This window comes from Galeopterus variegatus, unplaced genomic scaffold (assembly GCF_000696425.1).
Source record: "Galeopterus variegatus unplaced genomic scaffold, G_variegatus-3.0.2 Scaffold3487, whole genome shotgun sequence".
Classification (NCBI taxonomy): Eukaryota; Metazoa; Chordata; class Mammalia; order Dermoptera; family Cynocephalidae; genus Galeopterus; species Galeopterus variegatus.
In genome coordinates, this window is record NW_007729598.1 from 14,265 (window position 1) to 41,278 (window position 27,014).

Here is a 27,014-nt window from a genome sequence, read left to right on the forward strand (position 1 = left end):
CCTCGAGAACTTACATTCTTGCTGGAAAAAAATGAGACTTTTAGGCATCAAACAGAGCTCATGCAAGCTGGAGGATACACACATGAGGCAGATATATTTGCTATTTGAACTGAAATGTGGAAAGAATAGTGTGAGCTAAGTTTGGAGGGGGTAGACTTTGAGCTTCACCTTGTAGGGTTAGTAAAATCTGGATAGTAAAGAAGAAAGAGTAGAGGATCTGAGGAGATGGTAAGGAAGGGAATAGGAGATGATATAAATACCCTATGAACGCAAAGGGAGTATAGGCGAGGTCTCTATTAAGAACAGCAGGAACTGATTTGTCAGGAATCTGTGTTGTACAGTAACAGAGATAAGGCTGTCTAGAGGCTGGAGCCAGAATCAGGGATCTCTGAATGCTAGGTAGCAGATTTTGGTTGATATATTAGACAATGGCAGTCAGTATTGGGTCTTTATATATATATATATAAAGGGTCTTTTTATACATATATATGTGTATTACTATAATTAATTCTTGAGCAAGGCTGAGATCTAATGAAAGCAGTACCGGGATATGCCTGGCAGCAGTGTTCAGAATTACTAAAAGGTGCTATGCATTTAAATTAAACACTCGGAAGGGACAGTGTTGGCACTAGTATGTGGGGCACAATCAAGTGTTTAATGAGCGGAGGAATATGCCCCTAAGACCTATTAAAATAATTGGTGTATGAGATAACAAAAGTCCAGGAGAGCAGAAAGGAAAAATAACAATCTAGGAGACAGTCCAAGGGAAAGAATTATTATCATTTACTGATTTAATAGATTTAAGGGTGAAGAGGAGGAAGCTGTAGTAGAACCCAAGGTCTTCAGTTTTGGTGACTAAAGAAAAAGTGGTATAATTAATGGAAATGGAGAATTTCTAAAGGAGAGCAAATGGGATGGGAGGTGGATGGACAGGCAATGGAGAGGGGAGGAGAAATGGTCAATTCTGTTTTGTATATGCTGCATTTCAAATGACAGTAAAGGACCCAAACAGGGATGTTCTAGAGGCAGCTGTAAATGGGTGATTAGTGGGCTTGATATATAGATTTTGGAACAAAATAGATTTTGAACAAACTATACACATCCTTGACCATGATTTATCAAATGATACAAATGCAGCAGTTTTAGAACATGAATTGATAATTGCATTTTCATCTACAGTAAAGCATTGTGGAAAAGCATCAAACAATACTTTCAATCTGGATTTCCCAGCTTTGGTGACACATATTAATTTTGACTTTATTTTTTGTCTCAATATTGGGTCTAGTTTATGATGAAAAAAACGAAAGAAAAGACAGGTAAGTAAACATCTCTGGCACTTCTACCTGGTAAAACCTGACTAAAGCCACATACTTTTTGCCCAATCTTAGGGCACCAACCTGCAAAATACAACTATCTGGGATTCTGCCTTAAAATACTTTTCTGTGCTCCTTATAATGCAAACCAAAGAAACAATAAAAAAAAACTCAGTAAGCACATCGTATTATAAGTTAAATATCATTTTCAGATGGTATGGTGGCAATTTCTTGCCTCTAGGAATTAACACAGTCCATTAAGTACATAAATTATGTTTTTAGAACTCAGGATTTATTTCATCCAATAATTAAATGCACTGTCTTCCCTAAAAGATTTAATTCGGATAATGGATGAAGTCTACATCTAATGGATGTGATATAATGGTATTTGATTATTCCTGCTTGGCTGTAATTGGCTTGATTAATGTACTTATACTCTTTGTTGTATACCAAAGAATTGATAGCCTGTTTACATATGTATTTGCTTAGGAGGTGACTTTGAATTGCCATTGAATTTTGAGTATTTTTCCAAATACCTTAAGCAACTGGTTTACAGTTACCTTCAAGTGCTCCCCAGTCAATGTCCTGGTTCTCTGGTTTGTGCAGGGCAGGGTATCTGTTAAAGAGGTTGGCAATGAAAGCCAAGTTCAACTTGGGATTCCCTCGGACAACGTCTGTGGCTGTGACAAATTGCCGGCAGCCCAGCCTCTCCGCCTGCTGCAACATGCATTCTGCCCTCTGGATGTCATCCTTCTCCTGCAATGAAAGAGGATGTTTCAAGGCTGTGTTAAGGCTTTTTATGCACAAACTAGATATGTACAACATGAAAAAGAAATGGGAATCTCAGTGAAACCCTTAGTGTTTATCTGAGTAGACAATAACAGCACATATTTCTTATAAGCACCTGCACCAAAGTCAGAAAGTCCAGGTGAAAGGAATCTCAGAAGTTAAGTAACTGAGATCTCTCATCTGTATATAGAACTATTTCAGATAAATGATTTGTTGCTCTGTTTTTAAAGAGATTCAGTAGATTTCACAGTCTTATCATTTAAGTTGATCTTAATTATTTTCAACTATTAAGCTTCCTTTTTATTATTTTCTTGCATAGACTTTATGAGATTTTGTCTATCAAAAATACTTATTTATTAAGTAATAATTTATATTTCCAACTCATGGAAGATATTTACACCTGCCAAGAAAAACATCTGGTTAGTATAAACACTTTTCCCAGACTGAGTGGGCGTACTTGCAGTCCAAACAAAGTTAATTTTATCAGTTAGTTAACCTTGTATGGTCATTGATAAATACATAATACCAATTTGGCTTTTAGAGACTTCAAACTGAAAACCACTCATTTCATATATTCAATAACTTTAGAGAATCTCCAGTCATTTGTAAGCAAACTCTTATAACAAGAATAAAGTTTTCTTGAAATATGTCCACTGTCCTTAGAATCTATTAAACCACCAATTTTCAGAAAAAAGAACTTCAGACTAGAATTATTTCTTAATGTGATGCTTTACTAGATAACGTTATAACTATACATTTCATACACTTTACTTCTCATTTATTTCTACTTTGCTTCTCATTCAGGAATAAGCTGGCTTCAATATTAACTTACTGTATTTAACTCCAGTGATATTAAATGAGGCACAAAAACGGGCAAGGCAACACTCAACGTCAATATAAATGTGGTGGAGAAACTGAAGTTTCAGAATTCAGACCCATGTTGGTGTTTAGAGCCTATTAAGTGATGGACGTCCACAGAGATGCCTAGCATGGTACATGGCATTTAATTAGCACTAGTTTCTTTCTTTCTTTAATATTTTACCTCCAACTTCAGTTTTCCACACTTATTATCTAAAACTATATAACAGTTTTAACAGGGCTTTAAGTAGAAATGCCCAGTCATGGGTTTCCAAAGTGAGGGTCACACTGAGCAATGGAATTGCCAATGTGAAGGTAGCATCGTGTTCTCTGAACAAACTGCGGACATGGCCTTACCCTCAGTCCTGACATGTCAATAACAACAGCAGGAATGCCTTCTTCATCTCCTTTCGGAGCCACCTTCTCAAGCAGGTGGTAATAAGCTTTTGAGTCCTGTGAGAAATTAAGAAATTACAATTTCAAAACAGCATATCTAATTACATACTTAGCCTAACATTAATTTCCCAAAAGCAAACATTTTCTTTCTTATTCAACTATCATTCAAGAATGTAACTTAATTAACAAAGCTAGATACATTTACTAATTTGTTCTATTTGTTTGCATATTATATTTGCTTTTCTTTTTAAAGGAATTATAACAATTAAAATACAGGACATACATAAAAGGCAACCCAAAGAAGCAGATACTATTCTGTTGTTTTTAGGAGAGAAAAACAATTCACTTACATGTATTAGATTGTATACAGGAAAATATATATACCTTTATATTGCTGTAGAAGTCAGTCAGCTAAGGTTTAATTTAAAAAAAAGTGACAGAAAAAGGAAGCAGAAGTTTAAAGCAGAGTTTAAAAATACATTTAAATGGACAATAGCAAAAGAAAAAGATTTCAAAAACAGAAGGTTGAAGCATTAACAAGCAGTCTTTATGTAAAAGGAGAAATATTAAGATGACACGTGCATTTAATGTTTATCTAGAAGCTGAAAAAATGGTTAAATTTAGTTATACCAGACTGGATATAGGCATTGAATTCTCAAGTTTTCTTAGATTCTGGAAGTATGCTTACTGACAAAAAGAATTCTCAGAATCATAGTCTTAAAAATATAAATTTATTCCCAGTCAATGAAAGCATACAGATTTTCAGATAATTTATTGAAATCATTTAAAAGCATCTTAATTTTTCTTAAAGACTGAAATCAGCTATTACTTTGTTTTAAAACTGGGTAGGGTCTGGGCAAAGCAGAGATATGCTCACGCTTTTGACTTTAGAAAGATGAGAACAGGAGAAATGTGAGCCATTGATGTCACAGCTGGGGAAACCAATTGTCATCTTTCTTTCTCCCCTCTGTCCTCTTTTCACTGTAGCTATTTTGAAGTCAGTCAAAGTTTCATGCAGGTGTTAGGCACCAATAAAATCTGCCTACCACGTGTTAACATCTTAGCTTTGTTATGAGTCATCTAATTTCACCTGATCCTAATAAACATTTCTTGGTCTAGTACAGGTGTTTTCCCCACCTTTGCTGACTTAATGGGATTGAACGGCATCTCTCAAAGTTGCTGGCTACTTAGACATACCCATTGCGGGACCGACCTCAGTCTGAATGCAGCTGCTCCCTGAGAACAGGCACAACCTCTGTATAAGTGCTCAGCTTGCCAGTTTCTATCTCATACAGATACTTCCCAGAGTCCAAAATGGTTATCATTCTAAAATACACAGCCTTTCAGTGATTAGGTAAATTTATGGATGAAATCAAGCAGCCACATTTTGGCTGAAAAGTTTTGCAACAATTACAGAGCTTAACTGTTGAGCACAAAGGGAGATAATGACATCCAGCTCCTGTTAAACCCCAGTTTGGTGGGTGGCACTAGAAGAATGTTAATTACCAATAAATGTTGTGTAGTTATAAAAATGGATTTGGCATGATTATCTTAGGTCCTAAGGAGGGGGGAATTTTCCCCCTATAAGCTTTACTCCACTTGGCATGTGTCTGGCAGAACCTGAGTTCCAAATATCATTGAGTCCACACTGTGCCGCAGGAGGAAGCTGTGGACTCTTGGGAAGTCATGTGACCTTTCCTCTGACTCTGCTTCCTGCAGGAAATTTCTTTAACTTTTGAGAAAGTGGAGACAAGTGTTTACTTTGTGTTGCATCCCAGCACCTCACCCCATTCTCTACTAGAAACTGTGTTCTGATGTCCTTACTGCTCTGTAAGCTCTTTCTGTCTTGGTCCATCTGTCGGCAACGCCAACAGCTGCTTCCCTTCACCTTGACATGGGACTTTTCATAAACTTGAAAACCACAGTGTATGGCTCCCATCGCCTTTACCCTTGTGGATCTCTTTGTCACAGTTTCCTTATTTGTAAAATGAGAGAATAATCCTTACTCATGGGGTTGTTATAAGGATTACATGAGTCAATGTATATATAAAGCAGTGAGAACAGTGCCTGACATGCAGCAGACATTATGTTTGCTATTATTAATTAGAAGACTCATCCTCATTAAAAATTTTTTAATTCAAAAAGTTAAATTAAATTTAATGCTCTCATTTATAAAACCAGAGATTTTACACTCTGCATGACTCTCTTTACTGGAAAAGCAGTCTTATCTCTTGCCCTTCCTCTATCTCACCCTTGTCCCTCTGCTTCCTGATATCGAAACTCCGAGTGAGACCCATCTCCCTTTGATTCTGCACTAGGACTGTGGACAGATCTGTGTGTGGCCCAGTACTTGAGCTGCAGATGGACTCCGAAACAGCACCCAACTAGACCCTAGAGCTTCTGAAGAGCTGAGGCCCAGTATCTTTGTCTTTTCTCCATTAATACCCAAATTCACCATCACTGCTGCAGTTAGTCATGTTGAAATGACATTTCTCCTACCTTGATGTCAGTGCTGAAGTTGCTGATTTTGTTGCAGCCTGCATTTTCCAGGTGGTAATTAGCCCACCTCAGCAGGAGCTCCTCAGGGGAGAGTTTCATCAAATCCTCCAGGCTCTCCCCTTCTCTCAAAAGAGCAATCAGGGCTGAAGAAGCACAAAAACCGAAGAAAAGTAAATACAGGGGATGTTTGTGGGGATTAGTTATAACTTTCTCTGAGCTCTGCTGGAAAGCTAAAGATAGCTCTCTGGATAGAGATACCTCCCTGGAGGAAAGGTACTCATAGCCTTTCCTGTGGAATAAACAGTTTATTATTATTCCCTAAAAAGAGGGTAAGCTATTGTGAGCTTATGTATCATCCGCATTTTTCAGATGGAGAAGACAAGGCACCAACGAATATTGGTGTTAAGCTGAACACTGGGGCAGAGACATGAAAGTAACCAAGACTGTTGGCTCAGAATGCTCTGCTGGGTCTGTCAGGTCACATTTTATGATATGACAACACTTCTACTTTTAAGAGATCAATTTTGTAATAATGACAATGTTCTTTTGTCTATTCCCTTAGGCGTTTTATATTTCAAATGCTTACCTGCATAATTACAGCAACTCAACAAAGTAATCAACTCTCTTGCATGTTTCACCAGATGAATTTTTTGTTCGGTTAGAAGGTTTAAATTTAGCTGAGGTCATTATGTGCAAATCAATACTCTTTCTGGTGAGTTCTAAGATCCCTATCTGCCTTTTTTCCCCTTCTTTATATTATGTTTAATACATTGGTTTAAAAATACCTCTGAATTCTTCATTGGTTATTGTGATTTGGACATACACAAAAAAAGTATGTATAACTAAAGATTAGAATTTGGCTGGATTTCATATTTGTAGGATTTGTACCTGAAAACTAACAGGTAACACTGTACTCTGTATGATACCTATCAAGGTCTACTACCTGTGTGGAAGCAACTGGGTGGTCACCATTTAAATGCACATAGGATGGTAAGAGAAGACAGAATAAGATTGGCAGCCACATATTTAGTTGAGAACTTTGAAACCCTAAATGTAATTTTCTACAGTCTTTTAAAATTTTTATTTTTTATTATATATATTTAAGGTGGTATTATACAACATGATGTTTGGATATACTTTCCTTGCTATACATATGCATAATGAGGTAATTGCTATGGCCAAGCAAATTAACATATTCATCTCATATAACTACCCTTCTTTTTTTCTTTGGTGGTAAGAGTATCTAAAAATCTATTCTCTTGGCAAATGAGCAGTATACAACAGTATCACATTGCATCTCTAGACTTACTTACGCCACATAACAGCAACTTTGAACACTTTGACCTACACCTTCCTCTATAGCCTTGATAAGAAATAGAACAAGTGTCTCCTAATCTGGTTGCTATCACTGCAGTAGATGAATGTGAATCTCTTCACAAAATACAAGTTACAAGCAGTCTTATTTGTTATGAGGTATCTAAAGGCAAAGTGAGCTCTGAAAAAAGCTCTTGAGGATGGAGTCCCAGACAAACTGGGCTATATGCTTTAGAGAAGCATTATTGCTAGTCTGTGGTCTTAATAAGTTTTGTTCTGTCATTTAAAATAGTCTAGTCAGTGTGGATAGAATCTGTTACCTTAATACCGCGGATTCAATATAGCTGTATATCATTTTCAAAACTTGAGAATTCCAGAAAAGAAAAAGAAACAAACAAACAAAACTTGAGTTAATTCCTGACATCTTCCTCCTACAGTCCCCAACACAAACATTAATAGAAAGCCATGCCACTGATAACACTTGAGACTTTGCTCTTACCTTCATTTCTGCTGAGCTCAATGTCAGCAAACAACCCAATCTTGATGACTTGCCACAAAAGTCCCAGGACCAGATAAGGCTTCCCCTCCTTTAGGTCCTCAGCTCCTATGTTAACCACATGGCAGCCAATGGCTGAGGCAGAGTTCAGAGCCAAGTTCAAGTTTTCCTGAGGGAGAAAAAGGATGCAAGCTGTGTCCTTTGACTTTGCGCATGCCAAATGATGGTTTCTGATTGGCAACAGCAATGATGTCCTCCTTCTGGAAAGTTCACAGGTCTAGAGGCATGGTCTTCACTGGTTTTTACATTTAGAAAAGCAGTGAATAACAACCAGAAGAGAAAATCCAGTGACCCAGACACTGAGCTTATATAGTTGGTCTACTCACTCAGACCTGACCAGCCTGAGCTGAGGGCCATCCTGGTCAGCTTGAAATGAATGTGTCTTGTAGTTTTCCATCTTTCTCTCTGATGAAGCCTACACACTCAACATCTCCATAGCCAAAATAAAGGGGCACTTTTGAGGGAAGTCATTGTCCTGTCACTGGCTATCACCAATAAGACAATTGTTGATATAAATCAAGGTCATAAAACAGAGTAACAGAATAGCTTTCTGACTTGCAGATTGAGTATTAAGGGTATTAAAAAGACACAAATCAAATTTCTGGAAAAGATGGAGTGGTTTTTACTACAACAATTTATTGAGTATCCATAATAACTATGGAACATACACTCACACATGGATTCGATATTCTTATGACTAACAACAGTTCATATAATGTAACTCACATGCAGGTGGAATAAAGTCAATGAAGTTTTCAATCTACAGTCCATGTACTATTCTTGGGTCCATAAAGGAGGAGATATCAGTGTCAGAGATGTAGAGAAGTTGTTTTTATGACAAACTCAAAACAAAACAAAGGCCCCCAGAGAACTGGGAAGGGAACTACCTGAAGAAAAGTGGTTTCTTGCCCAAGCACTCAAATAAGGAGTAAAAAATATTGTTTCTACTTATGGCCATGATTACTAGTGAGTGTAACATTAAGTGCATTCATGTATGTTTACTCATTGCTCCCAATGTGGTTACCACTTCCATTTTAAAAGTACACAGTGTTGCTTAAATTTAAACAGGGGATAATATATTATTGATGATTTAAGAAGTGAGACATGGTTTCTGAGCAAGAGAATTACAATAACGTTAACATATTGGAATATAACATAGAAATACATCTTACTGCTGGTTACTGTTCCAGTTAATCGACACACTAAAGGAATAAAAGCAAATCACATTTATTACATTCATGGCTGTGGCCAATACCACTGTGAAGCTTGCCAGAGTTCTCATTTTTCACCTCCTCACTTATTACTAAGGCATATCTTTTCAGCTAAAATACTATGCATTTGGCATCAGCTCAAAGACAGATTGTTAGAGAAAGGTGAAGTTAAAACTTTAGCTTAGATGAATTTTAAAGCAGCCAAAACAAATACACAACCCAACTACTAACACCCTACACCAATCTTCTCTCTCCTCTGCTGTATTAATAAACGACCCAACAGCAATGTGTCCCTCTATCCACTACTCATGACAAATCACCAGCCCAAAGCCTGGGTTGTGGCAATTTTATCTGAGTCCCTTCAAAAGTCTGACTCAGCGGTTACGTGCTCATTCATTCCAAGCAAATGCTACATTACAGTGATGGTGGGAAGACATACCTGAATGGTGAAAGGGGTAAGTTTCTTTTTGTTGATTGTTCTTTCATCAATTGTGTCTGGCACTGACAGGTTGATCATTTTACTGAAAGAGAAAAAAATTAAATTAAAGAAACAGGCTTCTCAGTAACAGAGCCCAGTAACATTGAATTTAAATTCTAGCAATATCGTACTGGAACAAGACAGCAACATAATCTGTGCTACCGAGTGTTTAGATACAAAATCAGTTATGTCATTCTGACTATTCAAACTGTCTATGGGAAAGGTTAACGTTCCTGAAGTTATCCTAATATATTAAGGCAGGAAGTAAGGACCCCATTTCATTCACCACCTAAAAAGCTGCAAAATTATCTGGGTTCCCTTAGCACAGATTAGGAAATTCTGGGTAGATAACCACAGAAAATCCCCATAAGTACTTCATTTTCTTAACCATGAAAACTGTCCTCACTATGTGAAAGACAATCTATATACTCATCCTTCTGAGCTTACATAATGTCTACAAACTTTATACCTTTAACTAATCATATAACTTTTTTATATCCTTCTGTAGTCTTATTTAATCAGTAGTTTATAAATTTCCCCCACTTACATCTCTAATATATTGATCAGACATTCAAAGCAAGTATTTATTGTTTATGAAAAACTAATTTTACCTAGTTTAGTATTGGTTTAACCTTCAATGGGACATAAAAATAAATTTCCTTTGGTCACCTCTAACTTATTCAAAGAAACGAAGTAGGAAAAAAAAATCCAAAAGAAAAAACAACAAAATCAAAGAATGGTAAACGTGACTGATTATTTCCTTTTTAATAAGATTTAGGCCAAACAAACTACTAAATCATCATTTGAAAAATATAAAACTAGTAGTAATCTAGCGAAGCTCTGGGATGGTGAAGGGGAAGGAGTGACAAAAAAGCATAAGATATCCCTGCCCTTGAACAGCGTAATAGTTCAACTACAGAGACAAAATATATGGATATGAAAAGTTACATAGCCGTCCAAAGCAGAGCGTTATAATGGTTCCCAAAGTATTACAAACAACATGTCCTCTAAGAATTCAGTGGGGGATGGGATGGGCCAGAAAACATCATGGGATATGGATTTGCATGGAAGGAGCGGATGGGGAAGAGCATTCTTAAAAAGGAAAATAAAAGGCAAAGCCCCAGTCACAGGTTACAAGCAGGTGTGCACGGGGGATTGAGTGTGTCTGCTGGTGCCCTCAGTCATTCATGCAGTCGTCCACTTAGTACCCTGGGCTGGGGACCAATGAGTCACAGGGGTCTCAGGAGGTAAAACTAGAAGGAGATCAAGGGAAGACCACTGCACCGGGTGCCTTGGGTGCCAACCTAAGGAGTCAAGCCTTGATACTGTAGGCTAGGATCTTGATTTTATTTTTTTAAGCAGTGAAATCTTTTAAAAATAAAATCTCAGGATAAATTCTAATAAATAAAAGGTCAAAAGCAGAGTTTTGCTAGTCGAAGCACAGGAGGGAAGCTCAAAATCTTGCCCACCCATCCTTCCCTTCAACTCCTTTGCCCACTGCATACTGGAGGCCTCCCACGGAGAGGATACGTTCTCCTTTTCCAGGTGCCCTTATTATTTGAGTTGTGTATTTATGTGCCCACCCAAAAGTTCCTTTGCTTAAGGACTACAGCTTGCATTAAATTGCTTCAATTATCCTGATGCTATTATCAAGTCTATCTGATCTCATGGTAGGTCATACTCAGATGAAGTAAAGTGGCATATATTCCAAAAATAATTGCCTTTGGCCCTGTATTACTATATCTCCGTGTTTATGTTAATCTCCATACTCTGCATCCTCCTCTCCATCCAAGCAATAGCAGTTTTATATTTCTCATTATAAGTTGCTTTTGAGATTCCTTTGCTCTTTGGGACCTGCCGAGTGAAAGTCCAGAAAAGCATTCCACATGCAACTGAGCACCAAAGGGAAGGTCTAGGATAAACACAATTAGTTGTTGATATTCCAGAAAAGGGGCAATTCGTTGGAAACCGAGAAGGAAGCGTTATTTACCAAAGGACGATGCCATCTCCAACAGCATTAAAGAGATCATTTGTGTTTGGATTCATGGGGATGACATGCCGACAATCGGGATCATTTTCCAGGGCTTTGTTTATCCAGTTGACAAAGGCATACTTTTCTTCCTCTGCAAGTAAATGATTAAAATGACTGATTTGCAAAGTGAAAATACGATGTAAACAAAATTACCCACATGGATCTCAGATTCTCATGCCCCGGAGAGACATTACAAGGTTATCTGGTTCATTATCTTATCATCTCATATTTACTGGCATTTAAAAATCTCAGATCACTTGGGAAATATGCACAGAAACTATGTTCACTCCAAGTCATAAAACATACAGCAAGCAGATTTAGAACAAAACAAAACAATGAAAATATCTATGTATATATATTTAGAAGCAAGTATATATATTTATATTTATAAATGTAAATATAGAAATAATGAAATATTTTATCTAGATATACCTGAAACATTAATGTGGTCTAATTCTTACAGCATAAAAACTCAGGGTTCTGCCTGTAGCCCTGATGATTTAAATGTTGATGACCATGGACCATCCTTGCAGCATCTCTGAGCTTCTTTATACAATTATAATGAAATTGCTATGAAATGAAATCATTTGTGATAGAATCTTCTTTTCCTTTCTGTAAAGATGCCGTGAATTGATTTTAGAAGTTTTAATAAAAATCTTAAGTTATGCGTTATAGTCTAGCACTGTTTGCTAAACGGTGTGTCATTAAAAAACAACAGTGTCCCTCAGAGGAATCCTGAGTCACAAAAGTTTGGGAAACACTGCAAAATGTGTCACCGTCCTGCAGATTCATAATGCACATTTGACAGTGCAAAGACTCTGCAAATTTCCATATTTAAAAATAAAAGTCTAAACTTTGACTTAGCAACTATACATGGTATTTACCATGAATTTATCTTTAACATCAATTAATGTTTTAAAGAACTCCATGTGGGAAATGTTGGGTTACTGTACTTATTGTGCGATTAGAAGTTTCCATTAAGGCTGCTGGATGACAGCCTTCAGAATAAATACATAACTTTCTTTCAAATCAATGAAAATATAATTTTTTTTTGACAACTAAGCAGGAGTTAAGAATAATCATGAAGTTTGAAGACAGGAGCTCCAATTTTGTCCGTAAGATTTACAAAGGAATTTTGGCAGCCTTTAATGTAGTTTTTAAATGCCGATGAAACGATTCGGTATTAGACCCTGCCTGGAGCTAGGACTGTTTCTATGTTATGCACCCGGAACTGGCCCCACTTACACATAGGACAATAGGTAGTAGTCCCTAAAGCTGTGCCTGCTTCTATCTTTGCTTATACCTCTTAGGTTTGAACACCAAGTTTAGAATCTGTAACTCCAGAAGGCCTAGATCCTTTCTCCATGTTTCCCTCTCCCCCAGCCCTCAGATCCCTCACCATCCCATCACCCTCTGCTCCTCTGCTCGCCCCTTGTTAGTACAGCCTACCTGAATAGGAGTGTTGGGTGCCAACACTAGACTGCTCTGAAGTACCACCAATTGCACAAATCCCTTCCTTCTTATTGATCGCTTTTCTAAAGGTCTTGGCAACATCTGTGCTTTTTAGACCATGAAAAACCTGCAAAAATATAATGTATCGTTAGAAACCCAAGCAGTGATCAAGAAAGTCACAAAGGAAAAAATATATCCTGTTGAAGCAAGGAGGGTAATAATGTCTCTCTGGATATTTTTGGAAACTGAATTAAAGTTACAAGTTTCAAATGCATCTGCTTGTATTCTGCATGGTACTCACCTTGATAAACTCATCAAAGCTGATCCTCCCATCTTGGTCCAGATCACCTGTAGCCATCATGTTTTCTGCAATTTCTCTTACTCTATACCCCGGCAGAGGCAAGCAAGCAGCCTTGAATAAGTCGTTCAACTCATTGCAGCTGATGTATCCGTTGCCATCGGTATCTGTAATACAAAAGACGTACTGAAGCTTCAGGGCAATCCAGGTGACAGCTTTTAGAGAGGTGAGGGAAGACTAGATGGGAGTTGAAAGGACAGGGGAGGTGGTCATTCAGGGGTTGAGGCCTGACCCCACGAAAGAATCAGAATCTCATAAGAGGCCTGTTGCTATGGTTAGGGGCACTAGGATCCCTTCCAACGTCCAAAGTAAAAGAGTCATAATTTCAAAGCAGAGGTTCTGGCAAGAGAATCTGAAGGGATTTTTACAGAAACTCTTAAGTAAATCACAGGCATAATAAAGAGTAAGTAGGTAACAGTATTAAAATGAAGAAAATCAAAGAAAGCAGACAAGATAGACAGGAAGAGACTTAGGGACCATTTCCAGGAAAAAGCTACATGTGGGAAAGAATCCATATTCCATGTTTTGATAGAGAAAAAAGTAATTTTCTTAAAGCATATTTTTCTTTTTTCTTTTTTTTTTTTCCTTTTTTGTCTTTTTTCATGACCGGCAACGGATCGCAACCCTCAGTGTTGCGCCCGTACCGGACTGGGACCGGCAACGGGATCGCAACCCTCGGTGTTGCCCCCGCACCTCGCTCAGCCAGTGAGCGGCCAGTCTGTATGTGGGATCTGAACCCTCGGCGGGAGCGCCGCCACACTTCCCAAGCGGCGCACTGTAGCAGTGCGCCACCGGGCCGGCCCAAAGCATATTTTTCAAAACTCAGTTCCTCCAGCTCTTCTAACCACTCTCACTGGCTTGCTGTGACCTCTGCTATTTTTCTCATGCTACCATCTCCCTGAATCTGTCCTGAAGCTACTCAGTAAGGAAGGGAGCTGTGCAACTTGAGGCACAGGGTCCACTCACCAATTTTGGCAAAAGCTTCTCTGAGCTCCATCATTTCCTCATCGGACACTGATCCTCTGGCCATTTTTTACCGCTTTAGGGAGCAGACCTAGGGAGGAGAACATAAGAAATGACTTTCTTGCATCTTAATACTTAAAGTACCACATGAAGAAGCAATTCCCATGTATCAAATAAGGAAATATTCTCTTGCATCCTCCAAGATTTATATCTATCTTTCCAGAATGTAAGTCAGAAATAGGCTTTTTCTTCACCCTGTCTACAGTGGTCTCCAAGGATGGTCTTCACCAATTTCTCCCTTCACTGTAGACACAGACTGCTCCCCACATCAAGGGGTAGAGCTTATTTCCCTCCCGTTGAATCTGGGCTGATTTTGTGACTGCTTGACCATTAGGAGGTGGTAGAAGCAATGTCGGGGACTGGAAACTTCTGCATAATTTCTTTTGGAATGCTCATTCTTGGTATACTCCCTCTTGGTACCCAACGACTGTGCTGTGAGTTGTTCCAGCCACATAAAGAAGGAGAACTGGGTGCTCTGATGAGCAGCCCCCGCTGAGCTCCGAGCTGACAGCCAGCATCAACTGTCAACCTCCTGAGTGGGCCATTTTGAACTTTCTGGCCCATCTGGGCTCCCAGATGACTGCAGTCCCAGCCAACATCACATCGAGCACAAGAACCACCCGGCTGTGCTCAGCCAACCAATAGGATAGAGAGAGATGACAACATGATCGCTGTTTTAATCACTACATTTTGAAGTAGTTCGTTACACAGCAATATACAACTAAAACATGTAACTTTGACACATATATCTTTGTTAGAGATATTTTCACATTCATATTTAAAATTAATATGTTCAGCCAAGCCAACAGATACGTTTCATAATTTCGAAGGGAGTTAATCAAAGTTCTCTTTGCATTTAGGGATGGATAAAGCAAAGCTGACCTAGTAATTCACATATGAGAATCTGAGGCACTTTCTGGGAGTTTTCATCCCACAAAGGCTACAGTCTTGCTGAGAACAAGGCCAGTGCTTGAGTAATTTCCCCTTCCCTGTGCATTATTGCTGCCCTCTAGTGGGTAGAAAGAGAATGAAGCAGAAAATGGATTATTTCCTTCAAGCCCCAACTAATTCCCACGAGCAAGCATGTTTCAAATAGGAGTTGCACTGAAGCCTGCTGGGTTTCCTGGTGGGGAAGGGATAAGTAGAGTGGGAGTGTAGAGGATGAGGTGTTTCTAGTTATATTTTTGACATTTTAGTGAAATTACTGATTTTTAAAAATATTTTGAGTATCTGACAGGATGTTTTAAATCGATTTCCTTTTTTATATTTTTGCATCATTCGACAGTGTTGTACTTGTTCTTTATGGCAACCACAACCACACAAAAAAGGAGACAGTTGTAGCACTGAAATTTTAGGCCAAAAATGCATTCCACTCAATTTTGCAAATTCACATCTATTATCTCCCAATTCACTATCCTGCCATGTACCTATATCAGTGGTTTCAAATTTTTGTTTCCTTAAGCAACCCCTTTGTTAACAGAAACCCCATGTGTAAATAAAAGTGAACAAATTAAAAACAACTCTGAGAGTCTGGCTGAAAAAATCTAAATGTCCCCTGCCCTTGCTATCTTCTCTGTCACTTTATTCATCTGTGGGAACTCCAGGGAAAATGACTTGAAAATCACAGAATTGTATGTTATTATCTCTATTTATTTAAAAATACATTTTTGTTATTATTGAAATTTTTATTTTATCATTATTTGCCTTATACATCTAAGAAGGTACTGGTGCATCGGGTTTTCTGAAGATAGAAAGTGTTAGGAGCTTAATTGTATAAACAAATGCAATCCCTCTTCCACATCACAATAACCCTGAGACAGGTGCTGGCTATCTGATTTTCTTGTCTTCGCTTTTCTTTCCTTTTTCCTTCCTTCCTTCCTTCTCTTTCTCTTTTTCTTTCTTTCTTTCTCTCTCTCTCTCTCTCTTTCTTTCTTTCTTTCTTCAATGCCTTTTTCCAAAAATAACTTGATCCAAGTCACAAAGATATATCCAAATCTAAGATGTAACTGGTGAGAAGGACAGTAAGCCTAGGCAAAATAAGATGATGGCGGGGAAGAACTTTAATACTTAAAATGTGTGCCTAAGACCCTGCATGTTCTTCCAGAAGTAGCTGAATATCTAGCTCCATGTTCCCTAGAAACTAATGCAGAAAGGGAAGTATCCTCAGTTATGCGATTCACTCTATTTATATGAGACAAACAAATCAATTTTCTTCGGGCAGCAGAACTGAGGTCTGATAGCAAAAATCTTCTCCCAGGCTTTAAGAGGACACTTGTGGGATGGAGCAAACACAAGTTCTGTGTTTCTTACAGTGTTCTTCAGTGTAGGCTGATGGTATAGGTATGTGTATGCCCATTTTACAGAGCAGGAAACAGAGCTCAGAGAAGTTAAGACACACATCTCAGATCACACAGCTAGGTACAGGAGCAACCGAGGCTCCTGTTCTCATCTTTTCTCCTCTCCTGTGCTGTCTCCTGAGGTTCCACACCTTCACATTTCAGTTAGACACTCATTCCATCCATCCATTCACTCACTCAGCAATTATTCATTAAATATCTAAAACATACACAGCTCCATGGGAGATTTTAAAACAACATACCGGCCTAGCTAGGCATGCTAGTTTAGGAAGCTTCTACTTTCATGTGTTAAGAAATCAAGGCTTCTGTTTTGAGAAATTAGTATATAACTTTGTATACTTTCCTAAATTCTTGTGACTAATTTGGCTTGGCTCTCCTTTATATACTCTACGTATGCATTCATAGAAGGCTCTCTCCCATCAAATTTTAGCAAAACCTGGTGGTAAAATCCAGTCTAAAGCCCTAGAGCTGGCTGGCCCGTCTTGTTTTTAAGTGTCTTAAGATCTCTTGGTTCATGGGATTATGAGATAACTTCACTAATTTAACACATATTTTATAAATGTCTACTATAAGTCAGGCACTGTTCTTAGTTTCAGGTGAGGCCTGTCTATATTGACCTAGTTACCTTAAAAACATGAAACAATGTTAAAGGTAAAGAGGATAAAGAGGATCTGTGAATCTAAACCTGGTTCTATCCTTTGACATAAGAGTGTTAAATTTTAGAGCACATAAGAGGCTGGTGAGAAATATAAGTACAGTCACAGGGAATGAGACTGCATTTTAAGCGTCAATAGCAGGGCCAAAGAAGAAACACAAGAAGTACAGTGTTGGGTTAAAAAGAAAATCTAAGAAAATCTAAAAATCATGATAGAGTGAAAAAGTAGAGAAAATATTTTAGCATAAAAATTGCATGGCCCATTCAAATAAAAGACCTAGGAAGTAAGGGTTATTTAAAAACCATGTTATTTTAAGACTATGTTAGGCAGATCAAGGTGAAAAACCTTGCACATTTGTAACAATACATGTCTAAGAGGTTCATGAGTGGAAAGGATCAACTCAGAGAAGCCAAACAGTGAGAGAAAAAGCCTTTGAATTTTAAAAATCCAAAACCCTTCAGTGACTTAACAGCTAAAGCAAAAGAGAAGTGGATTGAATTAGTTGAAAAGGTGGATTTTGGAGAAGGAATAATCAACAGCAGAAGTTACTGCCATACTGTTTGTTGATACTGGGTCCAAATGGAGCAGATATCCAGGCAGGGTCTCTTGTACCATCACAATGAGCAGTAAGTCCTAGAAACACAACCTATTCTTCAGAGACAGAAAGAATCTCAGAAATAATTTACTTCAACTCCCTAATTTTATAGATAAGGAAACTGAAGGTCCAATGAGATAAAACGCTTTATCCACGTGCAAATTGTCAAGGCAATGCCAGGCTGGAGTTTGTAAATGCAGGTGCTGGTGAGAACAGCAGAAGAATGGAGTTCAAAGGGCTATTAAGGTCCATAACTGAGAAGAGACCCCTGAAGTAATTGAACTGAATATGCAAATGGTAACATTTTCACAGAGCAGAGCAGTAGGAAGAGGATGTAATTAATGTAAAAACATGCAGATCAGACCATTTCTGAGAAGGACATTGCTGGGGTTAGAATCAAATACTAGGTATTTTCATTCTGTATTAATGTGTTTGCCTGGAAAAAAATGCACTCATTTTAATTCATGCATATTTGAAGGCATGGGTTATGATAATGTCAGTAGCAGTAATGAAGATAATTGGTGAGGGTTTCACACTGCTACAGTAATGGGGCATGCTGAGGCATTTGCAGCCTGAAGGAAGGGGCTGAAGGCGGCTTGTGTCTTCCAGGGCATGAATAAGAGTTATCTCCAGCCCTGCTCCACTGCTCCTGCCTTGAGTGTGGTGCTTTTAAACAACTGCATCATCTAACTATGCCCTTCCAGGAACCATTTTGAGGTCTCTTTCAAATCAGTGGTAAACTTTGGAACTCTGTTTCAGAATCATTGCTCAAATCATAAATCTAAGAAGACAAATTTCAAATCATTGATCTAGGCCATGTCTGCCTGCTAGTTTTTCTGTGAGCACTTAAATTTATTAAGTCAATAGTTGTACAACCCCAAGACATCTGGCCAAAGAAAGTACTGGTTGTTTATTTCTTTTTTAAATTATAACATATTTTTAAAGTTTTAATACAATAAAATAACCCCCCAAACTGCAAAAGCCACAAAGCCTGTTCATTCTTTTGTGTCAGTGAGCTTTGAGTCTCTGCTTAAAGGGGGCTGGTATTTCCCAACACAGTAATGAAAGGGAATTTTTGCAGACGAGTTATCATGAAAGTACCTGAACTCAAGTTCCCAGAAGTCTAAATATAGAAACTATTTGTAGTTTACTATTGAACACACAGTACTGCAGACTTTACAGAAGAAGATGTGTCTTCTGAAGTAAATGTAAAAATGTAAACGGAATTTTCTCTGAGGAGTTTCATAATCGATAGGATGAAAAAGGTGGCCCCTTCAGAGGGAAATGCTCACAGGCTAGAGTCGTTTCTGAAACGTGCTGTGCTATCAGTGTTTGGGTTCAATATACGAGTGCTGACGCCCAATTATATAACCTGCCAGGATTAGGGAGGCATCTGTGACCCGGCACCACATCACCAAGGGACTCTTGAATGTGCCCCTCTTTTCCTACAACTTGACTGAGTGGTTAAAGTAAAACTGGACATTCAGGACTTAAATTCCTAGCTCTACCTGAATAATTTCAGTACACACCCAGGGGGAAAGTATACAACTTCCAAACTCCTCAACGAACAACAAGTAATCCATAACAACATGTCATCTAGAACAACATTAATATTGCAATCTTTAGCATTAGACTATGATGACTAATGAACTAAAACATACAATACATAGGACTACAAAGCAAAATAAAATACCAGACACTTTCTAAAAAGCCATCAAAGAGCTGGCTGGTTAGCTCAGTCAGTTGGAGTGCAGTGTTGGAACACCAAGGTCAAGTCTGGATCCCATAGCAGCCAGCCATCGCAACAAAAAAACAAAAGCCATCAAGATAAAGCTTAAGAAAAAAACTTGGTCTTCACTTAATCCTGCCCCCTTCATTTTACAAGGCATACATAACCTTGTAGGGGAGCAACTTTGAGGATATATAGTAATTTATTGTGTACTTTTAGAATACCATTTCTTTATGGGTACAGATATGCATAACTTTTACAGAAAGAATGATTCCGAAATATATTTAAAAAAAGACTTTGTGTTTTAAGCAACCAAATAATTATAAGTGACCTCAAATACAGATGGTCACTTATTGGGACTACTATGAATCCTTTGTCAAGTCAAAATCTCCTCTAGATTGTCTTTTCTCTGCAGATACACTGCTTCTACCAAAAGCTGCTGCAGAGTACAGAATTCTTATCTCTGCAGTCTCTGATGTAAATGTGGCAGGGAGGAAGGCGGGGGAAGGCTACTCACAACAGACCTAGCACTCTCTTCTGACACCATCTCGGGCCATGTACATACTCACGGGAAGCCAGCAAGCTGGGTTACTCCAAACCTGATCAACCTGATATTGCTCTGGAAGGCTCTGTGGTTTGGCAAGTCAACTGAGGGGCTTCTGAGGCTACAGAGCACATCACATAGAGACTGGCTCTGTCAATGGCTAAGGAGTTCGCATCCTTACCTCCTCTCCCCCAGCGCATTCCTGAACCCTCTGTTTCCTACTAAGTTGCCCAACCCCATGAATGATGCAACACAGAGCAAACCTCCTGTAAGCAAAGGGACACTCCAGGCTGGGTTTGGGGAGGCCTCTCAGTGCCTTCACACCTGCCTCCTTCCTTAGGCTGTAGACAATGATAGTACTGGTACTGATGTCTTGACAATCCACAGCTACCCTTCATTTCACTTTCTATCACAAGCACTTTGAAATTCAGACCTTCCCCTACTGAAAGCTTAGCGTATTCCCAATACATCTTTTCAAAAAGCTGAATATTATTATGGGCTAGCTGGATACCCACTATTACATGATGGCCTCAATATCAAACATCATTCATCCGTCCAGTCCACACGTGTCAGTGTGCAAAGCACTGCTCTGGCTGCTTGGGGGTGGGGCGCTACAAGCACAGGGGACACAAAGACTGGGGCTTCATGAAGCCCACAGTTAAATGTCAAGTTTCAAATGCAACACATGGATTATAGCTAATTTATTCCAAAATGGTTAATATAATGAAAACAATTTTGAAGATCAAAAGTGGGCAAGTGACAAGGTTAAACATAAGTCTGTAAAGGAAAAAAAAAACACTAATTATAAAAAATTAGCACAGAGGCTTATCAAAAAATAAAAATATAAAATACCTAAATCAGTCCCTGCCATAAAGATATTGGGATAATTAATACACTTGAACATCTGCAAAGGAATTAAAACTGAAATAATTGGCAGCAGGTGGGAGAAAGGGCTGAGCTCGGTGGTCAGGAGACCCAGGCTACTACCTGCCTAACTGCATGCTCCATCTTGCCTCTCAGTGCCTTGGTTTCCTCATCCATAAATCAACAGATGAAGGCCCTTCCATGTTAAAAGTTCCAAAATTCTGTTCAGTAGCTGACAAGTGTATATACAAATCAGAGCCAGATTAGGGAGCATTGTGAATGAGCCCAGAAGTAGGTGCTGGCACCGCCAGCAGCTTGTGGCGGTGGCCTGGAGGTGCCTCCTGTGAAATGGAGCCAGCAGGGGAGAGGGCGCCTCCCAGCCCAGCCTGGCTCCCAGAGCGGGGGGCTCCACTCCTGCTCTTACCTCAGAAGCATGGAAAGCTCTGTCCAAGCGCATTCTCCTCGCTGACCCCAGGCAGATGTCTGCTGCCTGTCTCTTCCGCTGCTCAGCTGCTCAGCACAGAGCAGGGAAATTACTGGAGCAGCACGTGGGACCTGTTTTACAGGACGTCACCACATACAGCTTGAAACACGCTGATCCAGTTCACTCCTAGTTTCTAGGCAAGGTGGTATACAAACTGTCCCAGAAAGAGAGCCACCTACTATTTTCTTAAAAATAGCCAAATAAGGAAACCCAACAATCTCCCTGGTGTCTCATATTCCTACCTTGTAACCTAAATCTCTTCTGATACGATTAAAGCTCCCTCTTTCTTGGGCTATTCTCAAAGGGAATTACAGGAGCTGTTCAATTCATAAAAATTCCATCACATGCCTTGGTGACTGCTATCGGGTCTCTTTTTTATTCTTTAACCTGCTTTTTTAGGGCTTATTTTCCAAATCTTTAGCAGTTTTCTTTGCTATCTGCTGGGTCCATGCTAACCTCCTTAAATAATGAATGTAAGAATAACAGAGTCATAGAATGCAGAGGCAGAGGGACCTTAGAAAGATCAATCTGGACACTCTCCTGTCACACAGGCGTGAAATGACACCCAAGTTAAAGGACGTGCACAATATCACAGAGCTAATTGGGGGTGTGGCTGGGACTAGAGTCTAGGCCCCTATTTTTTCCTCTTTCCTCTATAATAAGTTTTAAAACCTAAGATGAAATTCTGCTCCTTAAGTCAGACTTTATCAACATAGAGTAAGTATAATGCCCTGGTAATTTCAAATATCTTACAAATATAATTTTATGTATGTTTCTTGCACATAAAGAGGAACTTAATCTAGGGATTGTAAAGGTACTGTCCAGGTCCACACTACAAGCTACATGTGCCAACTACTGTATACAAATACCGTATACATCAGCACCTTTCAGGTCACAATGACCAAAGCAAAACAAATGTCCCCTGCATTTGTCTGTACATTGATTCTTCACTTTGCACTAAATCCCCTGATATTCCTTAGCAACCAAAAACCATACCAAATTAAAACAACTTACCATGGGATGAAATGTTCAAAAGTCAAGACGACCAAATTAATAGATGAATACTAAGATGATGCCCTCAGACTTATAACAACAATGACCATGGTTTCAGGCATTCTGTTCTCCTGGTGGTTGGATGGGAATCGGCGAGCCCTCCTCCTCCGAGCCCTGGTTCAGACCTCTGCAGCCCAGTCCCCGTTTCCATGCCCAACTCCCCAGTAGAGTATGAGCTCCCAGCACTGCCTCAGGGTCCAGCACATACGAGGTACTCAGGAAATGAGTTGTACAAACGAACAAGCCAGCACATAAACTAATGGTAGATGGGGTTTGAAAAGTCTCCTATCATCATCTTTGAGGAGTTTAACAATAACATCCACACTTACAATATCTCACCCACTGAAAGGTACAAACACTTAGAACAAAGGGAATGCTTTAAGTTTACGTGAAACCACTCTGCTGGAAAAACTATTTTGGTGAGTTAATTTGCGGTCTAAAGAGCAGCAACTGTCCCTAGGCAGTCTGCAAACTGGCATGTGCTCATGCCCCCTGGCCCCACCCTGCCAGTCACAAGGGAGTTTCCATTGGAGGAAGCAGAGCCTGGGGCAGGGCTTCTTGGTGCTATTCCTGCAAAACCCACTGGCTGCAGACAGTGCTTGGCAGTGGGTCTCCATTCAAGGCTGTACTGTCTGACTCTAAGCTGAGTCCCACGTCTCAGAGGGAAGGGACTGTAGAGACAGAGCAGTGACCAAAAGGAAAGCAAAACCACCTGGGATGGATGAACTCAGTGTAGCAAGAGCACACTGGAAATCATTAGGAATGGGTGCTAGCATTTACCTGAATGTAATCTGCATATCGTTATCTGGACTGTGAAACTCATCCTCTGGTAATTCTAAATGCCTGCTACCAAGCAAATTCATACGTTTGTATATTTCTTCCTTCACTAGACATCTGCCAAATGCCTATCAGACGCCGGGTCCTGTGTTAGATGCTGGGAACACAAAGATAAGATGTGGTGCTGGCCTGTTTAGCAGGGGAGAGAGACTCCAGTCACTAGAAAACAGGGGGACTTTTTAGATCTCTCCCCTGGAAAGCAAAAGATGGCCCCCCAGAGGAAGTGACATTTGACATAGATTTCAAGAGATGAGTAGGAGATTGCCTGAAGGCCAGTCATTTTCCTCATTCATAGGGGATTATTAATCCATAGTCTCTCTATAGAAAGCCCATCTATTTGGGTAAGAGAAAACTACAGATAAAGGACAAATGAGAAGACCAGCTGGACAATAATAGTAGCAGCTAATGTCTACTGAGGGCGACTCAGTGCTAAATGTTTTACATGCATTATCACATTTAATCTTTGCCACAATCCTGTGGAGTATCATCACAATTCCCACATTATACATGAGGGAACTGAGGTTTAACTAAACAGCCCTGGGTCACATAGCTGTGAACAGAGACAGCCTCCTGGCTTTCCTGGCACTTCTGGTCATTGGATTCCACTATCTTAAGGTTCTCTGCCCTCCTTTGGGGTTACTCAAAAGGAAAACCCAAAAGGTCAAAGCTCTGAGCTCATATCGGTTAAGGGTACATACATTTCTGCAGGATTTTACTCAGGACTAGGACCCTTCCTGGGCACTTCTGGGAAGTTCTAAATGTCTCTTCTCTTCAGTTCCTCGGCATCTTAAAGTGTCAAGAAGGGTAAGAACACCATCAGCCTTGGTCCTTCCTGTCTGTGTCCCCCTGCCTTGGGTGGAGAAAGCGGTCCTCTCCACCGGCAGCCTCCACACCTCCCAGAGAGAGATCTTTACTCTTGAGGGACACACAGTCTAATGAAGGAATACGGTCACGGTCACGCAAAAGAAAGATTACGCTAATATGAACACTTTGAAGACACTATCACGGTGCTACGGGAGCACAGAGAGGGAAGAACTTAGCTCTGCCAGGAAGGGAAAGAACGGTTTTTAGAGAAGGAGATATTGACCACAGAGCTAATCTTGGCAACCAGTAGGAGTTTTACAAATAGACAAAATGAGACAGGGCGTCCCAAGCAGAGAAAACAGCCCTGCAAAGTGAGGAGAAAATCAAAGACATACAGAGGGAGCTGTTACAGGTTTGGTGGGTCTGAAGCTGGGGATGCAGGAGGTGGCCCCAGGAGCAGAGGCTGGGGAGGCGCCGGCCTGGGTCTCTTTCTTGCTAGCTCTTGTTCCTGGGAGGAAAACCTCAGTGATCTAGGCTGTACTTCTGGCTATCTCCAGTCCCAATGCTTACTGTACCCACTGCAGCAGTAAGAATGCAAGCGAAGTGATTCTGCCTAGAAGCCGTTTTGGCTGTATGGACATAGCTCCCTCTTTGCATCACCATCTCCCAGCAGGAAAATCCTGCAAAGACAGGAGGGAACTGGGAATGTTAGAAATGGGAAAATAGGGGCCCCGGAGGGTAAAGCTACTATCCAAAGTCTCAAACGGAGATAGTGACTAGTCCGAAAAGAGAAGTAGAACCTCTGAAATCTTAGTTTGGTCTAGCCAAGGTATGGGAAAAACGCAAGTCGATTAGCATTTTAAGAACCTAAAGTTAAAAAAACCCTTGAGATGCACAGTCCAGGAAATGTATTTTACATCTTAGATGCATGGGTCTAAAATGTAAATCTGAGCTACCCATGCTAGAACACAACCTGCCTCCCTCCCAGTCTAAACCAGCACAGAGGCATTTCAGGCATCCCACAACTCATCCAAAAGCTAATGTTCCTGTCTTCCTTTATGAGATTAGGATCACTACGCGTTAAAAAAAACGAATGAGCTAGGAAACAAGGTATGGCGAAAAGATGCTGCATTTTCCGATGCCACTACTTCTTGCTGTGTCTTTGTACATATTACTTAAATTTTCAGAGCCTCAATTTCTTCATCTGCAAAGACGAGGTATTAATAACGCAACCACAGTGCTCACTTCATAGGGTTGCGTTAGGATTAAGTGAGACAAAGTATTTAAAGTGTACACAACAGTGCCTGGCAAAGGCAGAAAGGAAGGGAGGCGGGGAAGGAAGGAAGGAAGGAAGTTAGAAGAACTAGAACTTTATAAAACTATCTTGTAGAACAAAGCCTAATTTCCACTAAATTGCTTGAAATATTATATAGTCACCAAATCTGTCTGTACATTTGCTCCACTTTCTTTATACCATGTCTGCCTCATTTGTGCACAGAACTGCAGATGCATATATAATACTGGAGAATTAATAATAATTATAATTAATAATAATTAATATAATAAATGATAATTATAATAATTCCGCATATATAATGGAGAAAACTGAGGCACTAAGAGTGCAGAGAACAGCACGGTAGGTGTGGGCTGAGGAGAAAACTGTGTGATCATCACTAGACACACGAAGCATCACAACTGTCATTCTCAGGGGTCATGGGTAAGAAACAGAGAATTAGTGATATTTTGATATTAAGCATCAACCTGAAAGATAATGAGGGAAGAGAAAAATCCAAAAAGGTCCTTCAAAGTACCCACCATATTCCGTCTTTCCAAAGGGGAAACTTTTAAGATGTTCATAAAACATTAGAAATGGCAGGAAAAGTTCAATTCACATTTTTTTTTTTTTTTTGTCTTTTTGTCTTTTTTCCGTGTCCGGCAACGGATCGCAACCCTCAGTGTTGCCCCCGTACCGGACCGGGGACCGGCAACGGGATTGCAATCCTCGGCGTCGCTCCCGCGCCTCGCTCAGCCAGTGAGCGGGAACCGGTCTGTATGTGGGATCCGAACCCTCGGGCGGGAGCGCCGCCGCGCTTCCCAAGCGGCGCACTATCCATTGCGCCACCGGGCCGGCCCTCAATTTACATTTTTAAGATGAAGAAAGGGTGCTCAATAATGCAAAACTACATACATGTTCTGCATTTTTTTATTTTCTTACATTCACTTTGCACCTATTACCTAGCTTTCTCCAGTAGGACCTTTTATCCCAGTCTTCTTCAAGCTGGCCCTTCTGGTGATGATAACATGAGCCGATGACATCATGGAGTTAAAAAGGACTTAAATTTTAAAATGTTCCACATGAAGTTAACAAAGATGCACTTCTAATTTTAAATTATGCCTGAGGAATGGCGAACAGGGAAAATATGCAAATTTTATACAAATACATTTGTGTACTTCTTCATACATTTAGATACATAGTTGGACGAATTTTAGCGACTATCAGATTGAGGAATCAAAATGCAGGGTATTATTTAAATGCAAGGTTATTATTCCATGAATTCACTTCCCTCTTGAAAGTGCAACCAGAGAAAAAAGGAAAACAAATTATCTGGGAGACTGCAATTCACATACATCATTAATTTGTCTGCAGAATTTTGTGTCTTGGCTTTTCTGCTGTGGAGAACATACTCTCTTTTCCACTTTAGCTCAGCAGTCAAGATGTGTGTTTGTGTGTGTGAGTGTGTGTGTGTGAGTGTGTGTGTGTGTGTGTGTGTGTGAGAGAGAGAGAGAGAGAGAGAGAGAGAGAGAGAGAGAG

The 27,014-nt window shown here is 39.7% G+C and overlaps 1 protein-coding gene across 1 annotated transcript in view; it reads right to left on the reverse strand.

Moving 5' to 3' along the window:
• Nucleotides 1–27,014, reverse strand: part of LOC103600859 (plastin-2) — a gene marked incomplete at its 3' end in the record, with an annotated part of 44,929 nt that overhangs the window by 12,957 nt on the left and 4,958 nt on the right. The window contains exons 2-10 of the mRNA XM_008585194.1: nucleotides 14,223–14,310; nucleotides 13,200–13,363; nucleotides 12,896–13,025; nucleotides 11,405–11,537; nucleotides 9,376–9,457; nucleotides 7,669–7,834; nucleotides 5,856–5,998; nucleotides 3,318–3,413; nucleotides 1,874–2,069 (exon numbers count right to left, since the gene is read on the reverse strand). Of these exons, the coding sequence (XP_008583416.1) occupies nucleotides 1,874–2,069; nucleotides 3,318–3,413; nucleotides 5,856–5,998; nucleotides 7,669–7,834; nucleotides 9,376–9,457; nucleotides 11,405–11,537; nucleotides 12,896–13,025; nucleotides 13,200–13,363; nucleotides 14,223–14,286 (1,174 nt within the window). The remainder of the gene's footprint in view (nucleotides 1–1,873; nucleotides 2,070–3,317; nucleotides 3,414–5,855; nucleotides 5,999–7,668; nucleotides 7,835–9,375; nucleotides 9,458–11,404; nucleotides 11,538–12,895; nucleotides 13,026–13,199; nucleotides 13,364–14,222; nucleotides 14,311–27,014) is intronic.